This window comes from Vulpes lagopus, chromosome 11 (assembly GCF_018345385.1).
Source record: "Vulpes lagopus strain Blue_001 chromosome 11, ASM1834538v1, whole genome shotgun sequence".
Lineage (NCBI taxonomy): Eukaryota > Metazoa > Chordata > Mammalia > Carnivora > Canidae > Vulpes > Vulpes lagopus.
Genome location: NC_054834.1, coordinates 77,534,490 through 77,555,887, shown reverse-complemented (window position 1 = coordinate 77,555,887; position 21,398 = coordinate 77,534,490). Strand labels below are relative to the sequence as shown.

General features: G+C 47.0%; 1 protein-coding gene across 5 annotated transcripts; it reads right to left on the bottom strand.

Moving 5' to 3' along the window:
• Positions 1-141: 141 nt before the first annotated feature.
• On the bottom strand, positions 142-21,286 carry STX5 (syntaxin 5). 5 transcript variants are annotated; one of them, XM_041773625.1, is made up of 11 exons: positions 21,044-21,190; positions 20,113-20,271; positions 18,795-18,865; positions 18,567-18,622; positions 18,381-18,451; positions 13,632-13,748; positions 13,491-13,547; positions 13,237-13,318; positions 12,632-12,738; positions 12,343-12,464; positions 142-888 (listed from the first exon to the last, which is right to left on the bottom strand). In XM_041773625.1, the coding sequence occupies exons 2-11, from the start codon at positions 20,173-20,175 to the stop codon at positions 729-731; spliced, it is 906 nt and encodes a 301-aa protein (XP_041629559.1). In that variant the 5' UTR covers positions 20,176-20,271; positions 21,044-21,190; the 3' UTR covers positions 142-728. The 5 variants fall into 5 exon arrangements, with proteins under 5 accessions (XP_041629559.1, XP_041629562.1, XP_041629563.1 ...); XM_041773628.1 differs by having other exon boundaries at positions 20,113-20,356; positions 21,044-21,181; XM_041773629.1 differs by having other exon boundaries at positions 20,113-20,204; positions 21,044-21,176.
• Positions 21,287-21,398: the final 112 nt, after the last annotated feature.

Genomic DNA, 21,398 nt, shown 5'->3' with positions numbered 1-21,398 from the left:
AGGCAGCTGTGTGCACCCACCCCAAAGCTCGGCCCTCAGAGCCATCAGCCCAGCTTTGCAGTTCTGGTACTAGGCAGCACACTCATTCCACTGGCTGTGAAGGCCCTCGACGCTCCCACCCAGAAATGACAACATGGCTAATGAGGCTGACAGTCTTGCTGTAATTGGGAGAAAATGGGCTGCAGCGCATTTGGCAGATTGAGAGTCACCAGCAGCCAAAGGTGGGGTTGTGCAGGCAGCTTGAGGGGCTCAGGGCCCCCTGCCTCATGTAGTGGAGAGAGGAAGAAGAGAGAGGTCAAATTCTAACCCAGATGGGAAAGTTGGTCCCGGGGGCAGTTTCACTTCCTTTCCTCACTCTCAGGAAGGGGAAGGGCATCATCTCCCCTTGCTGCCAAAGTTTCCTTTGGAAGAGGTTGGGGAGTTTCTAAAAATCTCCTACCTAGTGGAGACAACCTCCCCTACCAGCCCCCCGTTGGCCTCTGCTCCCTTCCAGCCACTTCACAGCAGAGTACACATCCAGAACTGTGTGTGTTTTGAGGGCCTGAGGGTGGTGAGGGGAGGACAGGGTGGCCAGAGTCAAAGGGTCAGGGGCATTGGCCATTCTCAGCAGTCCCAGGGAAATAGGGCCTTCCTCCCAAGCACCCTGCACAGGCTCAGTGGCAGCACTGGCCACCCGCCCTCCCAAAGGGGTTCCAAACTCGCACAGAGTGCCTCAGAGTTGAGAGGGTTCAGGCAAGGAAGACCACAAAGATGATGAAGAAGACAATGAGGATGAGGAAGATTTTGACCATGAGCCACCGGTTAGAGGTGACTGACTGGAAGTACTTGAGGATCTCTGAATGGGCAGCCTCAACATCCAGCTGGGCGCCCAGCACGTTCTCGTCAATCCTGGAGACAGGGCCGAAAGAGGAGGAAACAGAAGGATACTGGGTTAAAAAGTATGCTGTTGAAGTGTATTTACCAACATGGAAAGATGGTCACAATATGTAAAAAGTATTTACATACAATAGGATCCCCATTTTTGTGCATATATACTTGCGTATAGAAAAAGCTCAGTGGCTTTTTCAGCTGGGCGTCTGCCTTTGGCTCACTCAGGTCATGACCCTGGAGTCCCAGGATCAAGCCCCACATTGGGCTCTGTGCTCAAGGAGCCTGCTACTCCCAGTCCCTCTGCCTCTCCCTATTCATTCTCTCTCACTCTCTCTCAAATAAATAAAATCTTTAAAAAAGAGAAAATAGAAAAGAAAAAACTCTGGAAGGGTAATGCAAATAAGTCTTCGCTCTGATTTGAAAATCAGCTCTGCAGCTCTTTAGCTTGTGATTCTGAGCCATTTAACCTCCAGACTCATTTTCTTAAGCTGCAGAGGGAAAATGAGGTTAACAACACTGCATCTCTAGTTGTTGTAGGCCTCAAATGAGTTAACAAAGTGCCCAACCCACACTATGAGCCCCTAAGATGTTAGCTATTATACTTTTTTGCTTCTTAGTATTTATTGATTTTTGTCTAATGAATAATATTGCATTTGTAATATGGGAGAAAACACTCACAGACCATTAAAGTCAGGAAATTCCGGTTCTGAGTGAGACAGGAGGGATGCCTCGGTGGCTCAGTGCCTGCCTTCAGCCTGGGGTGTGATCCTGGAGACCCAGAATCCAGTCCCATATCAGGCTCCCTGCATGGAGCCTGCTTCTCCCTCTGCCTAGATCTCTGCCTCTCTCTCTCAATCTGTGTCTCTCATGAATAAATAAAATCTTAAAAAAAAAAAATTACTGAGATGGGGGAAAAAAAAACATATTGATCTGGACAGGAAGTCAAGAGATAAGAAAAGCCCTACAATTCAGAGAACATGTCTCTCCAAGGTACAGAGAAGTCCTCAGAGGAAGCGCCATCTCTTGAGAGACTGCTGAGGAAAATAAAACATTTCCTGGCCACCTTGCATATGCAATCCTGAAAATCCCTGGTCTTTGCAAAGGGAGTCCGTGGGAACAGAAACTGCACTAAGTCCTGAGGACAGAAAGCTGTAGCCTGGTAATCCAGCTGGAACAGGAAAGGAAAACCTGGGCCAATGGGTGCAAGCTGCAGGGCCACAGGAGGTAGGCATGAAGGCTGCGAACTATTTTCTGTTCATATGTAGGAGCCCAGGGATGCCTGGCTGGCTCAATCAGAAGAGCATGTCGCTCTTGGGACACCTGGGTGACTCAGCTGGCTGAACTTCCAACTCTTGGTTGCGGCTCAGGTCATGATCTCAGGGTCCTGGGACTGAGCCCTGTGTTGGGCTCCCTGCTTGCTGGGGAGCCTGCTTCCGATTCCCTCTCCCTCCCTCTCTGCCCCTCCCCCTTCTTGCATTCACTTTCTCATAAATAAATACATCTTTTAAAATAATTTTTTAAAACACTTATTAATTTATTCATGAGAGATACAGAATGAGAGAGAGAGAGGCAGAGACACAGGCAGAGGGAAAAGCAGGCTCCCTGATGTGGGATATGATCCTGGATCCCGGGATCACAACCTAAGCCGAAGGCAGGTCCCCAACTGCTGAGCCACCCAGGCATCCCTAAATTTTTTATTTTTAAAGGTTTTATTTATTTATTCATGAGAGTCAGAGAGAAAAAGACATAGGCAAAGGGAGAAGCATATTCCGTGGGGAACCTGATATGGGACTTGATCCCAGGATCCTGGGATAACAACCTGAGCCAGAGGCAGACACTTAGCCGACTGAGCCACTTAGGTGCCCCAAATAAATTTTTTAACTTATTTAACAAAAAAGGACCCCGAAAAGATTTTACTGGGGGTGCCAGATGGCCAGTTCATTGAGCATCTGCCTCTGGCTGGGGTCACGATCCCACAGTCCTGGGATGGAGCCCCACATTGGGCTCCCCGCTCTATAGGGAGCATGCTTCTCCCTCTCCTCCCTGCTTGTGCTCTAGTTCTGTCTCTCAAATAAATAAATAAAATCTTAAAAAAAAATTGTATTTATTTATTTATTTGAGAGGTGGCTGGGGGAGAGGGAGAGAGAATCTGAAGTAGACTCCTCACTGAGCAAGGAGCCCAATGCAGGACTCGATCTCACGACCCTGAGATCATGACCTGAGCTGAAACCAAGAGTTGGTCACTGAACCACCCAGGTATCCTGAATAAATATTTCAAAGGAGGGGTGGAGGGCAGACCCGGTGGCACAGCGGTTTAGCCCGCCTGCAGCCCAGGGTGTGATCCTGGAGACCTGGGATCAAGTCCCATGTAGGGCTCCCTGCATGGAGCCTGCTTCTCCCTCTACCTGTGTCTCTGCCTCTCTCTCTCTCTGTCTCTATAAATAAATAAATAAATAAATAATTAATTAATTAAAAAAAAATAAAAGGAGGGGTGGAGTGCCTGGGTGGCTCAGTTAGCTAAGTGTCTTCCTCAGGCTTAGGAGCCCACCTCTCTCTCTCCATCTGCCTGTGACTCTCCCTGCTTGTGTTCTCTCCATCAAATAATAAATAAAATCTTGAAAAAAAAAAAAAAAAGCATGCAACTCCTGATCTCGGGGTCATGAGTTCGAGCCCCATATTAGGTATAGAGATTACTTAAATAAGTAACTAAATTTAAACAAAATGTCAAATACAGGAGCCTGGACTGTGCATGATTCCCTATTTGTGTCAGAGTGGCTAACTCAAGTATCAGGTTTCCTACCTTTGGACTTAATTTCATGTCTCAGTGTGGGCGCAAATGTCTTCTCATACCCAAGAAAGCTCATCTTGGCAATTAAGAATGGTTTTAACGGAAACAGATGCACAGTAAATGCAGTCTGGCATAAGAAAGATTTTAAATGGGAGTCCATGAATGATAACTAATGGGAGGGTACTCTGGTGGGGGAAAAAAATGAGCAATCCATGGGATACTCAGAGACGGTAGTAGGGAGAAGACAGAAATGAGGGGCGGGGGCAGAAAATAGGGGCTTGGAAAGGAGAAGGCTGAAGAAAATGGGAAAAGTTAGCATAATGAGGAGGACAAAGGAATGTCTCATGGAGAGTAAGAAAGACGAAAGAGAGAAGGAATCAAGCATTACGAAGCTGGAGTCTCAGGGCACCTGTGTGGCACAGTAGGTTAAGCATCTGGCTCTTGATTTTGGCTCAGGGTATGATCTCAGGGTCATAAGGATGAGCCCCATGTTGGGCTCCCTGCTCAGTGCAGAATCAGCTTGTCCTCTTCCTCCCTCTCTGCCCCACCCTCCTCCTAGTTGAGAGAGAGAGAGAGCGAGCACGAGCAGGAAGGAGGGGCAGAGGGAGAGAGGGAAGCTGACTCCTCGCTGAGCAGGGAGCCCGATGTGGGGCTCGATCCCAGGACCTAAGAATCATGACCTGAACCAAAGGCAGACACTTAACTGACTGAGCCACCTAGGTGCCCATAAATAAATAAATCTTAAAAAAAAAAGGAGCTGGAGTTAGGAGTTAGAATAGCAAGGATACATGACCCGATTGAAGGAGAGGTATGGAAACCCAGAGGATCAGAAGGTGAGTGTAAGTTGGGGATGACAACAAAAAGAAGGTTAAACAGAAGATAACAGTAAGTCCAGAACTGGAAAGACAATTTGACCTTGACTACAAGATCTGAGATTTTAGTTTTCAGAGTATATGTTTCCCCAAAGCTTTGTAATGATTGACAGGAGTTGGGTCATGTTCAAAGGCTACAGAAGCTGCCTTTATGGAGTTCCACATGGCCAGGTTTAGGAAATCAGACTCTAATGAAAAAGATGATGGTAATGGATTACAGTACATTGAATATGAGAAAGAAACCCATTATTCCTAGTAATATTTTGAGAAAGCTCCTGCTTTACAGAAGGATGCCAGCTAATAAATGTACAAGGGATGAACTGGAAAACTGCCACTTTGCCACACAAAAAGTCATGAATGAATCGGGCAAGGACAGTCATGGGTCTAAGGAGCTGGACGTTGGCATGGACTTGAAGCGTCACTCCACAGATGAAAAAAGGGAAAGCAAATGTGAGAAAAAATTAAATTGACAATTCTGGGTGAAAAGGAAATAGGTGTTTGTACCATCCACCCAACTTTTCTAGATAGAGATTTTGTTAATTACAAATTGGGGTGCAAAGGGAAATGACGGAGTAAGAGATGAGCAGTAACTGTCCATATTCATCCCTTCTGCTAGACATGAGCTCCATGAGGACCAGAACTGTCTTACGCTTTCCTGTCCCCAGATCCAGCTGGACTACCTCACAGCAGCAACAAATGTTTGCTAAAACAACAAACAGGGCAGCCCCAGTGGCTCAGCAGTTTAGCGCCACCTTCAGCTTAAGGCGTGATCCTGGAGACCTGGGATCGAGTCCCACATCAGACTCCCTGCATGGAGCCTGCTTCTCCCTCTGCCTGTGTCTCTGCCTCTCTCTCTCTGTGTCTCTCATGAATAAATAAATAAAATCTTAAAAAAAAAAAATACAAAAAAAAAATGAACAAATGATTTTAGTATATGTGCTGCCAAAGTAAGCACACTAATGAACACTAACACTTAAAGATACTTCACTCATTCAAGGAAGGCCAGAATGTAAAGTTGCATGCATATGCATATAATATTTTTTAATAATTCTGTTTCATTGAATCTATAATATTCTTTTTTTTTTTAATTTTTATTTATTTATGATAGGAACACAGTGAGAGAGAGAGGCAGAGACACAGGCAGAGGGAGAAGCAGGCTCCATGCCCCGGGAGCCCGACGTGGGATTCGATCCCGGATCTCCAGGATCGCGCCCTGGGCCAAAGGCAGGCGCCAAACCGCTGCGCCACCCAGGGATCCCGAATCTATAATATTCTAACATTTGGGGCCTGGATGGCTCAGTTGGTTGGGTGTTGGCCTTCGGCTCAGGTCATGGGTCTCAGGGTCCTGGGACTAAGCCCCACCTTGGGCTCCCTACTTAGGAGGGAGTTTGCTTCTCCCTCTCTCTCTGCCCCTCCCTGCTGCTAGTTTGTGGACATGTGTGCTCTCTCTCTCTCAAATGAATGGAGTCTTTAAAAACGAATAATAATATTTTAATATTCAAAATACAGGGCAAAAAAAAAAAAAATACAGGGCAGCCCACGTGGCTCAGCAGTTTAGTGCCGCCTTCGACCCAGGGCACGATCCTGGAGACCCAGGATCGAGTCCCATGTCGGGGTCCCTGCATGGAGCCCGCTTCTCCCTCTACCAGTGTCTTTGCCTCTCTCTCTGTGTCTCTCATGAATAAATAAAATAAATAAAATAAAACACTGTTAAAAAAACCAAAATACATCACAGCTTGAGGAGTGATAGTGTTTATGGAACAACCCAGTAAGGAGTTCCCTAGGTCTCAGCTAAGCCAGGTAAGAATCAGCTCTTAATTCCAGGACCAAGACAGCTAGACTCACTGCACCTTATAAATGGCTGGTACCATAGTCGTTGAATAAATAAACAAACATCCTGTTAACTAGTGGGTTCTCAAACTTGGATGCTCATCAGAACTCCCTATGGGCTTATATAAAATGGAGATTCCTTGAAGTCCACTCCACTCACACCTATGGCATAGGAATCTCCAAGGGTGAGATGGCTAGGGACCTATTGTCTTTACCTTGGCCAATTAAATATGTGAAGCTGCTTAATGGGCTGGTGCTGAGAAATCTGCCTTATGTAAATGTAGGTGTTCACCCAGTCTCACATGATCAATAACCTAGGGTGGAAGCTCTCTGCTAGGTGCCATGGGGAATAAGGATCAACCACGATCTGATATTGCCAAAAGGCCTAAGAGCAAGTGGGCAGCAATGTGTAGCCATGTGGACTCCTCCCCCTCCCACATCTCTTCCTCTGCTCTCTGTACTGGCTTTCCCTCTTACTGAACTGAGAACATTGAAACAGCCTGAGGAACTGGGCATGGTCTGAGTAAGTAACGGCTAAACGTTTCCTGAACTTTGTGAAAGACATAGATGTACAGATTCAAAAAGCTCAGAGAATCCGAAGAAAGAGAAATTCAAAGAAAATGACATTTGGAGAATAGTCAACTGCAGAAAACTAAAGACCAAAAAAAAAAAAAAAAAAAAAAAAAATCTGCAAAGCAGCCAGAGAAACACATTACATATATAAAGTTACCACTGCCTTCTCCTTAAGAAGAAGAAAGACTAAAAGACAGTAGAGTGATACATTTAAAATGCCTAAGAGTAAAACTGTAAACCCAAAATTCTATATCCAGGGAAAACATCCTTCAAAAATGAAGGTGGGGGGATCCCTGGGTGGCGCAGCGGTTTGGCGCCTGCCTTTGGCCCAGGGCGCGATCCTGGAGACCCAAGATCGAATCCCACATCAGGCTCCCGGTGCATGGAGCCTGCTTCTCCCTCTGCCTATGTCTCTGCCTCTCTCTCTCTCTCTCTGTGACTATCATAATTAAATTTAAAAAAAAATTTTAAAAAAAATGAAGGTGGGGGGGGCGCTGGGTTGGCTCAGCAGTTGAGCGTCTGCCTTTGGCTCAAGGTGTGATCCTAGAGTCCCTAGATCGAGTCCCACATCGGGTTCCTGGCATGGAGACTGCTTCTCCCTCTGCTTGTATTTCTGCCTCTTTCTGTATGTCTCTCGTGAATAAATAAATAAAATCTTAAAAAAAAAAAAAAATGAAGGTGATAGCACCCGGGTGGCTCAGTCAGTTAAGTGTCTGCCTTTGGCTCAGGTCATGATCCCAGGGTCTCAGGATCAAGTCCCTCATCAGCTCCCTGCTCCATGGGGAGCCTGTTCTCCCTGTCCCTCTGTCTGCCACTCTCCCTACTTGTGGGTTCTCTCTCTGTCAGATAAAAAATAAAATCTTAAAAAAACAAAATAAAACAAAGAATGAAGGTGGGGGTGCCTGGCTGGCTCGGTCAGTAGAACGTGCAGCTCTTGATCTAGGGGTTGTGAGTTCAGGCCCCACGTTCGGTATAGAGCCTACTTTAAAGAAAAAAAAAGGCAAAAACCACATGAAACAAAAAAGAAAAAGAGAATGAAAGTGAAAAAAAGAAATGTTCAAATAAAAGGAAAGTAAAAGAGCAGATCTGGGGCATCTGGCTGGCTCATTCTGACTTTTGATTTCGGCTAGGTCATGATCTCCATGTCGTAAGATCCAGTCCAATGTATGGCTCCATGCTCAGTGTGGAGTCTGCTTCTCTCCTTTTCCTCTCCCTCCTCCTCCCCTCACTCAAATAGATAAAGCTTTAAAAAAAAACAAAAAACAAAAAAACCCCAAACAAACAAACAAACAAACAAACAAAAAACCAGAAAACTGCAGATCTGCGCTACAAAAATGCTATGGGAAGTTCTTCAGGTTAAGAGGAAAGGGCTACCAAATGGAAACTGGCTATCTGGGAATGAACAGAGAGCCCGGGAATGGTAAACATAGAGACTGAACCACAGAGAACAAACTGAAGGCTGATAAGGAGCAGGAGATGGGCTGGATGGGTGATGGGCATAAGAAGGGCACTTGTGACGAGCACTGGGTGTTTTATGTAAGTAATGAATCACTAAATCCTACTCCTGAAACCATTATCACACTATGTTTTAACTAACTAGAATTTTTTTTTTTAGATTTTATTTATTTATTCATGAGAGACAGAAAGAGAGAGAGAGAGGCAGAGACACAGACAGAAGAAGCAGGCCCCATGAAGAAAGCCTGATGTGGGACTCGATCCCGGTACTCCAGCATCACGCCCCGGGCCAAAGGCAGGTGCTAAACCGTTAAGCCACCCAGGGATCCCCACTAACTAGAATTTAATAAAAATTGGGGGAGGAAAAAAGGGAAATGGTAAACACAGAAGTAAATATGAAACACAACTTTTTCTCTTAATTTTTGTAAACAAAAACTGTAATACTGGATTATGGAATTTCAAAGGAATGTAGGTGCACAGATAGGTCAACTAGAGCATAAGGGCTAGATGACAGGGTTGGACAGTTCTTTGTTGTATTTTTTTATTGGTGTTTTTATTTGAATGAATGTGTGTATAAATAGGGTCGAGGGCCAGAAATAGAGGGAGAGAGAGAATCTCAAGCAGGCTCCACACTCATCGCAGAGCCCAACATGGGGCTTGATCTCATGACCCTGAGATCATGACCTGAGCTGTAGTCAGACTCCCAAGTGACTGAGCCACCAAGCACCCCTAAAGTTCTTATATCTTATATGAAGTAAGCTATGAGAGCTGATGATGTATGCTGTAATCCCTAGAGCAGCCACTTAAAAAAAAAAGAAAAGCAAGGCAATGACATGTAGCTAAAAAATGTTTAACAGAATTCATTCTGAAAAAAATTTCAGTTGTTCAAGGGAAGATTAGGGAAGGAGGAACAAAGGAACAAAAAAAAAAAAAAAACAGGAAAAAGAAAAAGAAAGCAAATAGTAAAATGGTAAGCCTAAATCCAACCTTATCAAATATTACACTAGTTTTATGAATCACAAAAGACCCTGGATAGCCAAAGCTACTTGGAGCTGTTTGGAGAAAGAATAAAGCTGGAAGTATCACACTCCTTGATTTCAACCTACACTTACAAAACTATAGTCATCAAAACAGCACGGTACTGGCACAAATACAGACACACAGATCAATGGAACAGGAGAGAGAGCCCAGACATAAAGCCACCCACATAAGATCAATTAATTTACACCAAAGGAGGCAAGAACATAAACAGGGAAGACAGTCACTTCTATAAATAGTGTCGGGAAAACTAGATAGCTACATGCAAAAGAATGAGACTGGACCACTTTCTTTCCCATGCACAAAAATAAACTCAAAATGGATCAAAGGTGGGATGCCTAGGTGGCCCAGCAGTTGAGCGTCTGCCTTCAGCTCAGAGTGTGATCCTGGGGTCCTGGGATCGAGTAAAAATTCTAGAGTAAACATAGGTGGCAGGCTCCTTGACATCACTTAGCAATATTCTTTGGACTGGACTCCACACTAAAAGGGCAAGAAAAGCAAAAATAACAAATGCGAATACATCAAATTAAAAAGCTTTTACACAGGGATGCCTGGGTGGCTCAGCGGTTGAATGTCTGCCTTTGGCTCAGGGTGTGGTCCTGGAGTCCCAGGATGGAGTCCCACAATGGGCTCCCTGCATGGAGCCTGCTTCTCCCTCTGCCTATGTCTCTGCCTCTCTCTGTGTGTGTCTCTCATGAGTAAATAAATAAAATCCTTAAAAAATAAAAATAAACAAATAAAAAGCTTTTACAGAGAAAACTATCAACAAAGTTCTCTCCTCCTAAAAAGGAGAAAGATTTGCAGGGGATCCCTGGGTGGCTCAGCGGTTTAGCGCCTGCCTTTGGCCCAGGGCGCGATCCTGGAGTCCCAGGATCGAGTCCCACGTCGGGCTCCCGGCATGGAGCCTGCTTCTCCCTTCTCCTGTATCTCTGCCTCTCTCTATGTCTATCACAAATAAATGAATCTTTAAAAAAAAAAAAAAAAAAGGAGAAAGGTTTGCAGATCATATATCCCATAAGGGGCTAATATCCAAAAAATAGGGCAGCCCGGTGGCTTATCAGTTTAGCGCCGCCTTTGGCCCAGGGCTTGATCCTGGAGACCCGGGGTCAAGTTCCACATCAGGCTCCCTGCATGAAGCCTCTGCTTCTCCCTCTGCCTGTGTCTGCCTCTCTCTGTGTGTCTCTCATGAATAAATAAATAAAATCTTTAAAAAAAGAGATAATATCCAAAAAATATGAGGAATTCATACAACCCAACAGCAAGCAAGCAAACAAATAAATCCAATTGCAAAATGGGCAGAAGGTCCAAATAGATTTTTTTTTTTTTTTTTTTATTTATGATAGTCACAGAGAGAGAGAGAGAGAGGCAGAGACACAGGCGGAGGGAGAAGCAGGCTCCATGCACCGGGAGCCTGATGTGGGATTCGATCCCGGGTCTCCAGGATCGCGCCCTGGGCCAAAGGCAGGCGCCAAACCGCTGCGCCACCCAGGGATCCCTAGATATTTTTCCAAAGAAGACATCCACGCAGCCAACAAGCACATGAAAAGATGCTCAAAAGCAATCATCAGGGAAGTACAAATGAAACCACAATGAGGGGGCAGCCCCGGTGGCACAGCGGTTTAGCGCTGCCTGCAGCCCAGGGCCTGATCCTGGAGACCCGGGATCCAGTCCCACATCGGGTTCCCTGAGTGGAGCCTGCTTCTCCCTCTGCCTCTTGCTCGCTCGCTCTGTGTCTCTCATGAGTTAATAAAATAAAATCTTAAAAAAAAAAAAAAATGAGGTCTGAGGTATCACCTCACACCTTTCAGAATGGCTAGTATCAAAAAAAAAAAAAAAAAAAAAGGAAAGAAACAAACAAACAACACGTGCTGGTGATGATGTGGAGTAAAGGAACCTTCATGCACTGTTAGTGGGAATGCAAATTGCTGCAGTGACTATGGGAAACAGTATAGAGGTTCCTCAAAAAATTAAAAATAGAATTAATCACATTATCAAGTAATTCCACTTCTGGGCATTTATCCAAAGGAACAGAGAATACTAACTCAGAAAGATATCTGCGAAAAAGAAAAAAAAAAGAAAGAAAAAGAAAGAAAGAAAGAAAGAAAGAAAGAAAGAAAGAAAGAAAGAAAGAAAGAAAGGGAAAGGAAAGGAAAGGAAAGGAAAGGAAAGGAAAGGAAAGGAAAGGAAAGGAGAAAGAAAAAGAAAGAAAGAAAGAAAGAAAGAAAGAAAGAAAGAGGGGATCCCTGGGTGGCGCAGCGGTTTGGCGCCTGCCTTTGGCCCAGGGCGCGATCCTGGAGACCCGGGATCGAATCCCACATCAGGCTCCCGGTGCATGGAGCCTGCTTCTCCCTCTGCCTGTGTCTCTGCCTCTCTCTCTCTCTCTCTCTCTCTGTGACTATCATAAATAAATAAAAATTAAAAAAAAAAAGAAAGAAAGAAAGAAAGAAAGAAAGAAAGAAAGAAAGAAAGAAAGAAAGAAAGAAAGAAAGAATCTGCACCTCTATGTTCGCTGCATTATCTACAACAGCCAAAATACGGAAGAAGCCTAGAAGTCCATCAAGAAGAATCACTTAGCCCCTTTCTTCACACATCATCCCACTGTAATTCTCTGTGTAGACCTTATCACTACCTGAAAAGTTCATGTCAACTCTTTTGAACAGCTGTCCTCACCCACCCTACTGAATTCCCCACCTAAACTACAGAGACTTTACTCATCTACTAACTGCTATACCCCCTGCACCTAGAATAACCTGACAAAAAAACAGGCGCTCCATCAACACTTGTTGAATGGATTCCCTGGGTGGGCCAGACTCACTCTACTCTTCCAAAGGACATCCAGCTGTCCCTGGGAACATTTAAGATGCCACCCCACAGGGAAGAGAAGGCTCTTCTGTCTAGGGTGAGAGAGAGTCTCACCTCTGAATGGTTTCTTCCTGCTCCTTGACCATGTGGGCCAACTGCTGAAAGATGGAGCCCAGCTCGACAATTGTGGACTCGATGTTCTGCATAGTGTCTGCCCGACTCTGGATGTAGGAATCCTTCGAAGGAGAGCACACGTCAGCGCTAGGAGCTTCCTCAAGGCAGGGCCTGCCTCTTTAGGACCCTCCCAGGTTGCCACTCTACTCAAGGTACATTTCAAACACTTGCTGGTGGCCCGCAGAGGAGGACAGAGGAGCATCTCCTCCCCAGTTCAGAGCCCAGGTACCTGCTCATCGATGAGTTGTAGTTGCTGGCTGGTCCGAGAGTCCATCATGTCAATGGCCACATCCCCAGAAGCACCGGACTCTGCTCCCAAAACCACAGCACTGCCCCCTGGAGAAAGAAAGAAAAAGCACTTTCTAGTGGTTGAAAGGTTCAAAGTCCACATGCCCCGGATTTGAATCCCAGCTCTGCCACTTACTAGCCTTGCGACCCTAGACAAGTCATCTAACCTCTCTAGTTCTCAGTTTCCTCCCCCCATGAAATGGAGCATAGTAATAGTTGCCCCTCCATGAAATGGAGCATAGTAATAGTTGCCTTCTCAGAGGTGGTGGTGAAAATTAGATGAGAGAACCTGAATGAATTAAAAGAATACTGGAAACTGTCATTCTACTGCCCATGATTGAATTCAGCCCCAACAGTGAGAATGTGGGAGATGAAGTGCAGGTCATGAATGCCAGCAATCAGGTCTGATCTCTGAAAAATCCTGGCATCTCCCTTGGCTGTCCATTCTCCTATGCAAGTCCTGCCCTCACAGGGTTAGAGGATGCCATCACAGCCAAAGTAACTGAGCTTTACCCCTCTGGGCTCCCTGCACTGCCAGTGACTTACCCAGGTGGTTGGGGGCAAGGGGCAGGGCTGACACAGGTGCCCGGGAGAACTGTTCCCGCCGATTCCTCTGCTGCTTCAGGTTCTGGGGTTGGGGAAGAAATGCAAAGGTCCTGAGGCCTCTGGAAAGCAGGTGTTAGAGAGAGACTCTCCTGTTGGCCTAGGACCCTGTTACCCTCACCCCTGCACTTGTTTCTTCCCCAATTTCCCCTTGGGCCCTTATCCCGAGTCCTACCCCTTACATAGATTCTTCTTACCTCTGTCCTCACTTCTAAAACTGATTTGAAGTCATTGGACATCGAGGCCAGTTTTGACTAGAAGAAAAGGAGAGAGGGTCGGCCAAAGGAGACAACACCTTTCTCCCTTCTGCCTCCCCCTCTACAGACCCCAGGTCCCACCTGCAGGGAAACCACAATGGTGTTGGAATGGGTTTGCAGGTGCCGGCCACTCTGGCTGCCTTTGGCTCTCACAAAATCCTGAAGCTGGGCAATTTGTTTGTTGAGGCTATTGATGTCCTAGGGAGAGCCAAAGAAAAACTATTAACAAAAGGGTCCTCAGCCAATGTCTCTCCCACATGGACACCTCTGGCACAGAGGACAGAGTGGAAGTTACGAGCAGGGGTGTGGGTATTTCAAAGTCAGACCAGAAGCGCCTGCTGGGAGGTTCCAAGCACTGGACCTTGCTCTGGTTCAGTCCCTGCAGAGTAGAGCCAGAAAAGGAGAAATACGGTCTCATTTTTTTTTTAAAGATTTTATTTATTTATTCATGAGAGACACAGAGAGAGAGAGAGGCAGAGGGAGAAGCAGGCTCCATGCAAGGAGTCCGATGTGAGACTTGATCCCAGGACCCCAGGATCACGCCCTGGGCTGAAGGCAGGCGCTAAACCCCTGAGCCACGGTTTTTGGGATCCTCCTTTTTGTTTTTTTTAAAAGATTTTACTTATCTATTTGACAAAAAAGAAAAAGAGAGCACAAGCAGGGGGATCTGTGGGCAGAGCAGGGAGCCCAATGCAGGGCCCAATCCCAGGACCTTGGCATCATGACCTGAGCCGAAGGCAGACGCTTAGCTGACTACCCCCTTCATCCTACAGCCCAACTCCACCTCAGGAGGCCAGGCACATGGCCACAGAACTACTCTGAAGACCAAAATTTCACACCTGGAGCATGCTGACCAACAAAGCACCTGTGGCAGCAGTCAGGCGAAGGGAAGAGTCAAAGTCTCTGTAATTTCCAGGAAGCACCAACAAAATACTTCTTATATACAGAATTCCTGTCAAGAATTACTATTGCAAAGGAGTAAAAGCTGTGAATTGTCCAAGATCACACACGATGAGGTAAAGTAGCACAGCCAGGCTTTCTACACCCGACCAAGGCATCCTCTGCTCCCTGACTGGGCTTGCCAAGGGCCACATAAGACAAGAGAGATGAAGTTGGCTGGGGAGTGGCAGAGAAAGGTTTCCCAGGAGATGGGGGTGGGGTGGGGAAGAAGAGGTCAGGAATAGTGAGTCCAAGGATCAGGCTAAGGACAACCTAGATTTGGAAACTTCTAGAATTCTTCCAATAGTCCCCCCACTTAGTATTCTAGCCACAACCACTCTTGAGACCCGTGGGCAATACCCACCGCCAACTGGTCTGTACCTATGGAGCTGACACAGTCCCCTTAGAGCCCCACATCCAAAACTGCATTCCACAGTTTCTCCCAATAAAATCTCCTCTCCCCAGAGTTCTGGCTTAGAAAGCAGTACCACTTCCCACTGAGGAGCCCAAACTAGAAGCTTCTAGTCAGAGACTCCCACCTCTTAACCCATCTTATATGCCACAACACAACCACACTCTACTGATCACTTACCAAGCACTGAGCACCTTTTTTGTCTGTTTACTGTGCTTGCCACACACACATTAAGCAGCTTACAACTATTTTTTGTCCTTAATGCAGAAACAATTTCTAATTCCCCACCAAAAGCTGTTCCGCATTCTCTCTCCTTATCCATTTTGGTAAATGGCACCACCAGTCACCAGCTGCTCAGACCAGATACTGGAGAGCCATCCTCAATTTCTCTCTTTCCCACTTAATCCATATGGAGCCTAGCAGGAGCCTACTGAGAACCCAGCCAATTCCAACAGATAATCTGAATTAGGCTGTTCACCTCTTTCGCTGCTAAACCTACCTTAGACCATACCATCACCTTCTCTCAATACTCACCAAGAGCTTCCTAAATGACCTTCTTACAGCCTGCCCACGACAATCCACTCTCAACACAGCAACCAGAGTGAGCTTTTGAACCAGAAACAGAGCCATCATCCGTCTGCTTAAAATCTTCCAAGAGGGGCAGCCCAGGTGGCTCAGCGGTTTAGTGCTGCCTTCAGCCCAAGGCCTGATCCTGGAGACCCGGGATCGAGTCCCATGTCGGGCTTCCTGCATGCAGCCTGCTTCTCCCTCTGCCTGCGTCTCTGCCTCTCTCTCTGTGTCTCTCATGAATAAATAAATAAAATCTTAAAAAAAAAAAAAAATCTTCTAAGAGCTTTCCACTAAATTTAGAACACAAACCAAATACCCTACCTGGCTGACACAGACTCTCTAGGGTCTGACCCCGTCCATTTCCCTGACTTCCCAGTCTCTTTCTCACTTGCAATGCTGTAGCCATGCTGGCCTCCTTCATGTTTATCAGATGCATTAAGGTGGCCCACCCTTCAGGACCTTTCCCTTTGCTATTCCCATTTTCTGGAAAGTGTTCCCACCAGATCTTTGGATGACTGACTTTTTCTTCACCATTCGGGTCTCAGTGTCACTTCTCACAGGCTATACTCGATCACCCCATCAACATTAATTACCTACCCTGACAAACTCATTTCCCTTTTTTTTTCCTTTTTAAAAAAGATTTTATTTATTTATTCACGAGAGACAGAGAGAGAGAGAGGTAGAGACACAGGCAGAGGGAGAAGCAGGCTCAATGAAGGGAGCCCGATGTGGGACTCGATCCCGGGTCCCCAGGATCACACTCTGGGCCGAATGTGGCGCTAAACCACTCAGCCACCCGGCCTGCTCTCATTTCCCTTGTTTCTTTAAAAAGATTCACCACCCTGAAACTTTTCTACTTGTCTAGTGTCTGGTTCACCCATTTAGAAAGGAAATTCCTGGGGCACTGGGTGGCTCAATTGGTTGAGTGACCGATTGTTGATTTTGGCTAAGGTCATAATCTCAGGATTGGGATTGAGCCCCGAGATGGGGTCCGTGCTGAGCATGGAGCCTACTTGAGATTCTCTCTGTTCCGCCCCTCCCCCTACTGTCTCAAAAAAAAAAAAAAAAGGGTAAATTAAAAAAAATTCCCCGAGGCAGGGATCCCCGGGTGGCGCAGCGGTTTGGCGCCTGCCTTTGGCCCAGGGCGCGATCCTGGAGACCCAGGATCGAATCCCACGTCGGGCTCCCGGTGCATGGAGCCTGCTTCTCCCTCTGCCTGTGTCTCTGCCTCTCTCTCTCTCTCTCTCTGTGACTATCATAAATAAATAAAAATTAAAAAAAAAAAAAATTAAAAAAAAAAAAATTCCCCGAGGCAGATACCACACCTGTCTTGTTTAGACTGACTCCCCCCAGAACCAGGCAGCTAGAAGTCACTCAATAATGTGACTCCAGGGCAGCCCGGGTGGCTCAGCGGTTTAGTGCAGCCTTCAGCCCGGGCCTGATCCTGGAGACCCGGGATCGAGTCCCACATCAGGGTCCCTGCAGGGAGCCAGCTTCTGCCTCTGCCTGTGTCTCTGCCTCCCTCTCTCTCTGTGTGTCTCTCATGAATAAATAAATAAAATCTTAAAAAAAAAAGTGACTCCAAAAATAAACAACTGGTTCCCCATGACCACCCTCTGACATAGATGCTGTTATTCACCCCCTTCTATTTATAAGGGAGCTGAGGCTCAGAGCAGTCAGGTGGCTTACCCAACGTTACACCATAACTAGTGAACTTGGGATTTGAACTGTCTTCAAAGCCTACATAATAGTGCCCCAAAAGTTCACAGCATCTTCTGTCTTCCACCCTGCAGGCACCCGCTGAACATGTCTGCCCTGGTCTCTGCCATGTTACCTTCACACTAGAGCAGAGCCTCCTCCCTAGCCTCTCTGCCTGCCCATGCTCCAGGCTGGTTTTTTTTCCCCCTCCATGGTCATTCAACTTCACATTTTATTTTCATGACATTGTGCTGGGAAAGGAAGGAATCACAAATGTACAGATTCTGCTGTCGGGGGCGGGGGGGTGTCTTTCAGATAGACTTGGAATCCAGATTCTGATTGTCTTTGCAGCCTATGGCATTGATTCCATCCTCCCTTAACAAAGCCCACAATGATCTTCACAACCAGCCACCAAACTACCTTCCCAGCCTCATCTCCTGCCCATCAGTCATCCAGTCAACAAATAGTGAGTGCCTGGTCTACACCAGACACTATTACAGACATTTGGGATGCATCCGTGAATAAGCAGGGAAAAAAAAATCTCTGCTCTTGTGGCACTTACAACTTTTTTCTTTGTTAGGGGTGGTGGTGGGATGAGGTAGATGAGAGGGAACAAAAACAAACATCAGTAAGTTGATGATAGAGAATGTTAGAAAGTATCAAATGGTATAAGAAGGAAATAGAGCAAGGTAAGGGACGTCATAGTTAGGAACAGTGAGGTACTAAACAACACAGTCAGGATAGGCCTTCCTGAGCAAATAACATCTGAACACACACTTATCAACAAACACTTAAACTTTCTCTTTTAGAAGCTGGGCCACTGCATACACTGTTTCCTCTGTTTGGAATGTTCTTGCACTGCTTCTATGCAAGCCTTGAAACCAGTTCATATTTCACTCCCTCTATAAAATCTTCTCCAGCATCCCCAGACTGTCTAATTTATCTTTTTGTAAGGTCTAGACCACTTGTCTTCTACTTGCTATGAGTTTGTGGGGCTAGATATCTCTTACAGATGATAAGCTCTTAAGGTGGAAATCTTGCCTCAAGTTTTCAGGCAAGTTGACAGCTGATGATCAGTAAGTGTCCGCTGACTCAACAGATGAGCAGGATGTTTGGGCTGGCTCTAGAAACTTGCTCTGGACATCCAGGACAATGGAAAATCATCCTAGTGATCTCTTTGGAAGGCTAGCTCCTGATAGCTAATAGCTCACCTGTTTGATGATGTAAGTTAGCTCTTCAATTTCCACTGCTTTATCATCAAAGAGAGACTTGCGCTTTGCCACTGCAGAGACAATGAGGCCACAACGTGGAAGGTCAAAGACAAGGCTCAGGAAGTATGGTTCCTCAGCCCTCTCTGGTTCACTGCCCCATCTCTGAAAGACCCCAAGAACACTCACAGATTGTCAGCTTCTCCAGCTTGGCAAATGTGTTGCTGAGGTCTTTCCCAATGCGCCTGGAAATGAGCATTAGTGAGGGCACCACAGGGATGGGAAGGACAGAGCCTATTCCCCCATTAGCTCCAGCTTAACCAATGCAGTCCTTCCTCCCTCACACCAAGGGCACTGAAGGCAAGCCTACGCCTCTCCAAACTGCATCATCCCACAACATAACTTCTCTCAACTTACTTGGCCATGAGGGTAAATTCGCTACGCTGCCGGACAGCACGCAGAGCTGGCTTATTTGTCTGGATTCCATTCTGAAATGCAACATGAAGAGGTAAAGGTTTAGTGCCCCCTCACTTCCAGCTGCCACTGTTCCTCAAGCGTCCAACTCAATTATCTCTAGTACCCTCATCAGGTAGTCTAATCTTATCAGTAGCAGTCATTTAGAACTCAGATCTGAACATGGAAAGACCAAGGTTCAAATCTTGACTTCACCACTTATCAGCTGGGAGGTTTGGGTTAAGTGCCTTAAACCATTCTGAATCTCTTTTCCTCTTGTATAAGATGAAGAAAATCCACACACCTATTCTTGCCGGTAAGATCACACAACATAGGACTATAGAGTATTTTAGTCAGATACCCCATACATTGTAAGCACTAAATAAGTGATAAGCACTATTGCCATTCTATTCCTCCAATCAGGAAATCAAAGATGATAACTAGAAAGCTCTTGTAGATCATACAGAAGAGCAGCTGTTAAATGCTGAGCAATAAAAATATCTAAAATTACTAAAGTAATTATCTATTATCTATTATCTAAAGTCACTCAGGTCCCACTTTGATTAGGACGTCTGGACTGAAAAAAGGGAATCTAATTTGTAAAAAAAAGCACTCTAAAGTAATTTTAATAAAAATTACTTATTGAGAAAGCTCTTTTCATTCTATAGATATAAAAACCGAGGCCCAGGGGTGCCTGGTGGCTCAGATGGCTAAGCCTCTGACTCCTGCTCTCAGTTCCAGTCTTGATCTCCAGGTCAGGAGTTCAAGCCTTGTGTTGGGCTCGGCACTGGACAGGAGCCTACTTTATTTATTTATTTTTTTTAATTTTTTTATTTTTTCAGGAGCCTACTTTAAAACAAACAAACAAACAAAACCCCACACACCCAAAAAGCCCTGAGGCCCAACTAGACTAACTTCCGTGTGGCCACAGAGCAAACTTATGGTAGGACTATTCCAGAACTAGAATTCAAAGTGTCTGTCTCTGAGCTAAAGGCTCTCTCTAGAACCTCTTTCTTACCCAAATCAAATATACTGCAGCTACCTTTCATCCTGAGATATTCCTTCCAGAGTAGCGAGGCTACCCTCTGGGGTAATTTCTCACAAAACAGTTTAAGTCCTTGCTTCTAGACAGCTGATCCACCCCTTTTCTGTGGCTTAGTAGATGCTACTGCCCCCTCTAAGCCAGATCAGTTCTCCATCATGTCAATCAACAGTGCTGGAGCACAGCCTCTCCTAGATTTCAGTAAGGCTCACTCCTGCCTTTCCCACTCCTGGTCCTTACCTGACGGCTCTGCAGGGACTTGCAGGCAGACAGGAACTCCTGGGTCCGATCTCGGCAGGACATGGTGTTGGGAGGGGGAGGGACCAGGGCCACTGGGGGGGGCAGAGGGGCGATGTCGCTGCTGCTATTGCCAGCAGTTGCAGGGGACAGGACCTGTGTCTTTGAGAGACCCAGGTAGACACCCTGATCCGTGTTCTTAGACCCGTAGCGTTTCCGCGGGATCATTGAGACGCATAACCTCGGACTGTTGTGGAGGGCAGAGTGTCATTCCCCAGGTGGCCTCCTTCCCCACAAATCCCCCGTCCCCACAGCAAATCCTTGGGCCCCTTCTGCACTTGGCACGGACTTTCGCGCCCAAAAGCCACCCGCAAATTCTGGGCCCGGCCCACGGCGGCGGGCAGGGCCCCGCTCTCTGGCCCAGTCGGTCCAGCTCCTCAGACTCTTCCAACTTGGCTCCGGCGGCCAGATCGCGGGGCCGGGGGCCTTGAAGCCGAGACAGGGCCAGAGGCAGGTCCCGTGGCCCCGAGGCTCCAGCCCGGCCTGTGCAACTGCCCTAGGTCCTAACCGGGCCCTCTCGTATCCGCAGATCCCTTCGACTCCTCAGGGAGAAACGGTGACCGGCCTCCTGAGGGGGACACACTTCGGTAGGCGGAGGGGGGGAAAAATCTCTGGGTGTTTATTTGAAACAGGAAGTTCCTCCCCCGCCCAAGTCCCGCCTCCTGGAGGACTGCAACCAGTGATTAGCTAATGCCGACGTCTTTCTCAACAGGGGCTTTCCTGATTGGACGGCGAAGTATTCCCTCACCCCGAGCCCGGCCGGCAAGACTAGCCCGCTCGCCCCAGGTTCCCTTCCCCCTTCACGTCACCGCCCCCGGAAAGCCGCTGCCCGGAGCGGACAAGGCAGTCAGGCCCCTTCTAGAGCGAGTCCTACCTCCTCTCTGCCGCCTGCCGCCGCCACCACTGCCACAGCCTCCTGGGTAGTCACCGCCTCCTCCCCAAGCGCTGAATCCGCCGAAATCCGACCGAAGACTAGGAGCCGCCACGTCACCCACACGTAGCCCCACCCCCGGTGACGGGAGGGCGGTGCTACGCCTTTTGGAGCACAGCGACCCGAGAGACACGCCCTCCCACCATCGCCGGAGCGACTCCGCCCTCCCATTGGCTAGGCCGCCCGCGACCCCGCCCCCGAGGAGCTAGGGCCGGAGCCCAGGGGGCTGGGCCAATCTCAGGAGAGGAGCCTTAAAGAGCCCGTAGTCCCTGCGGTGCCCAAAAGTCATCCGCAAAAC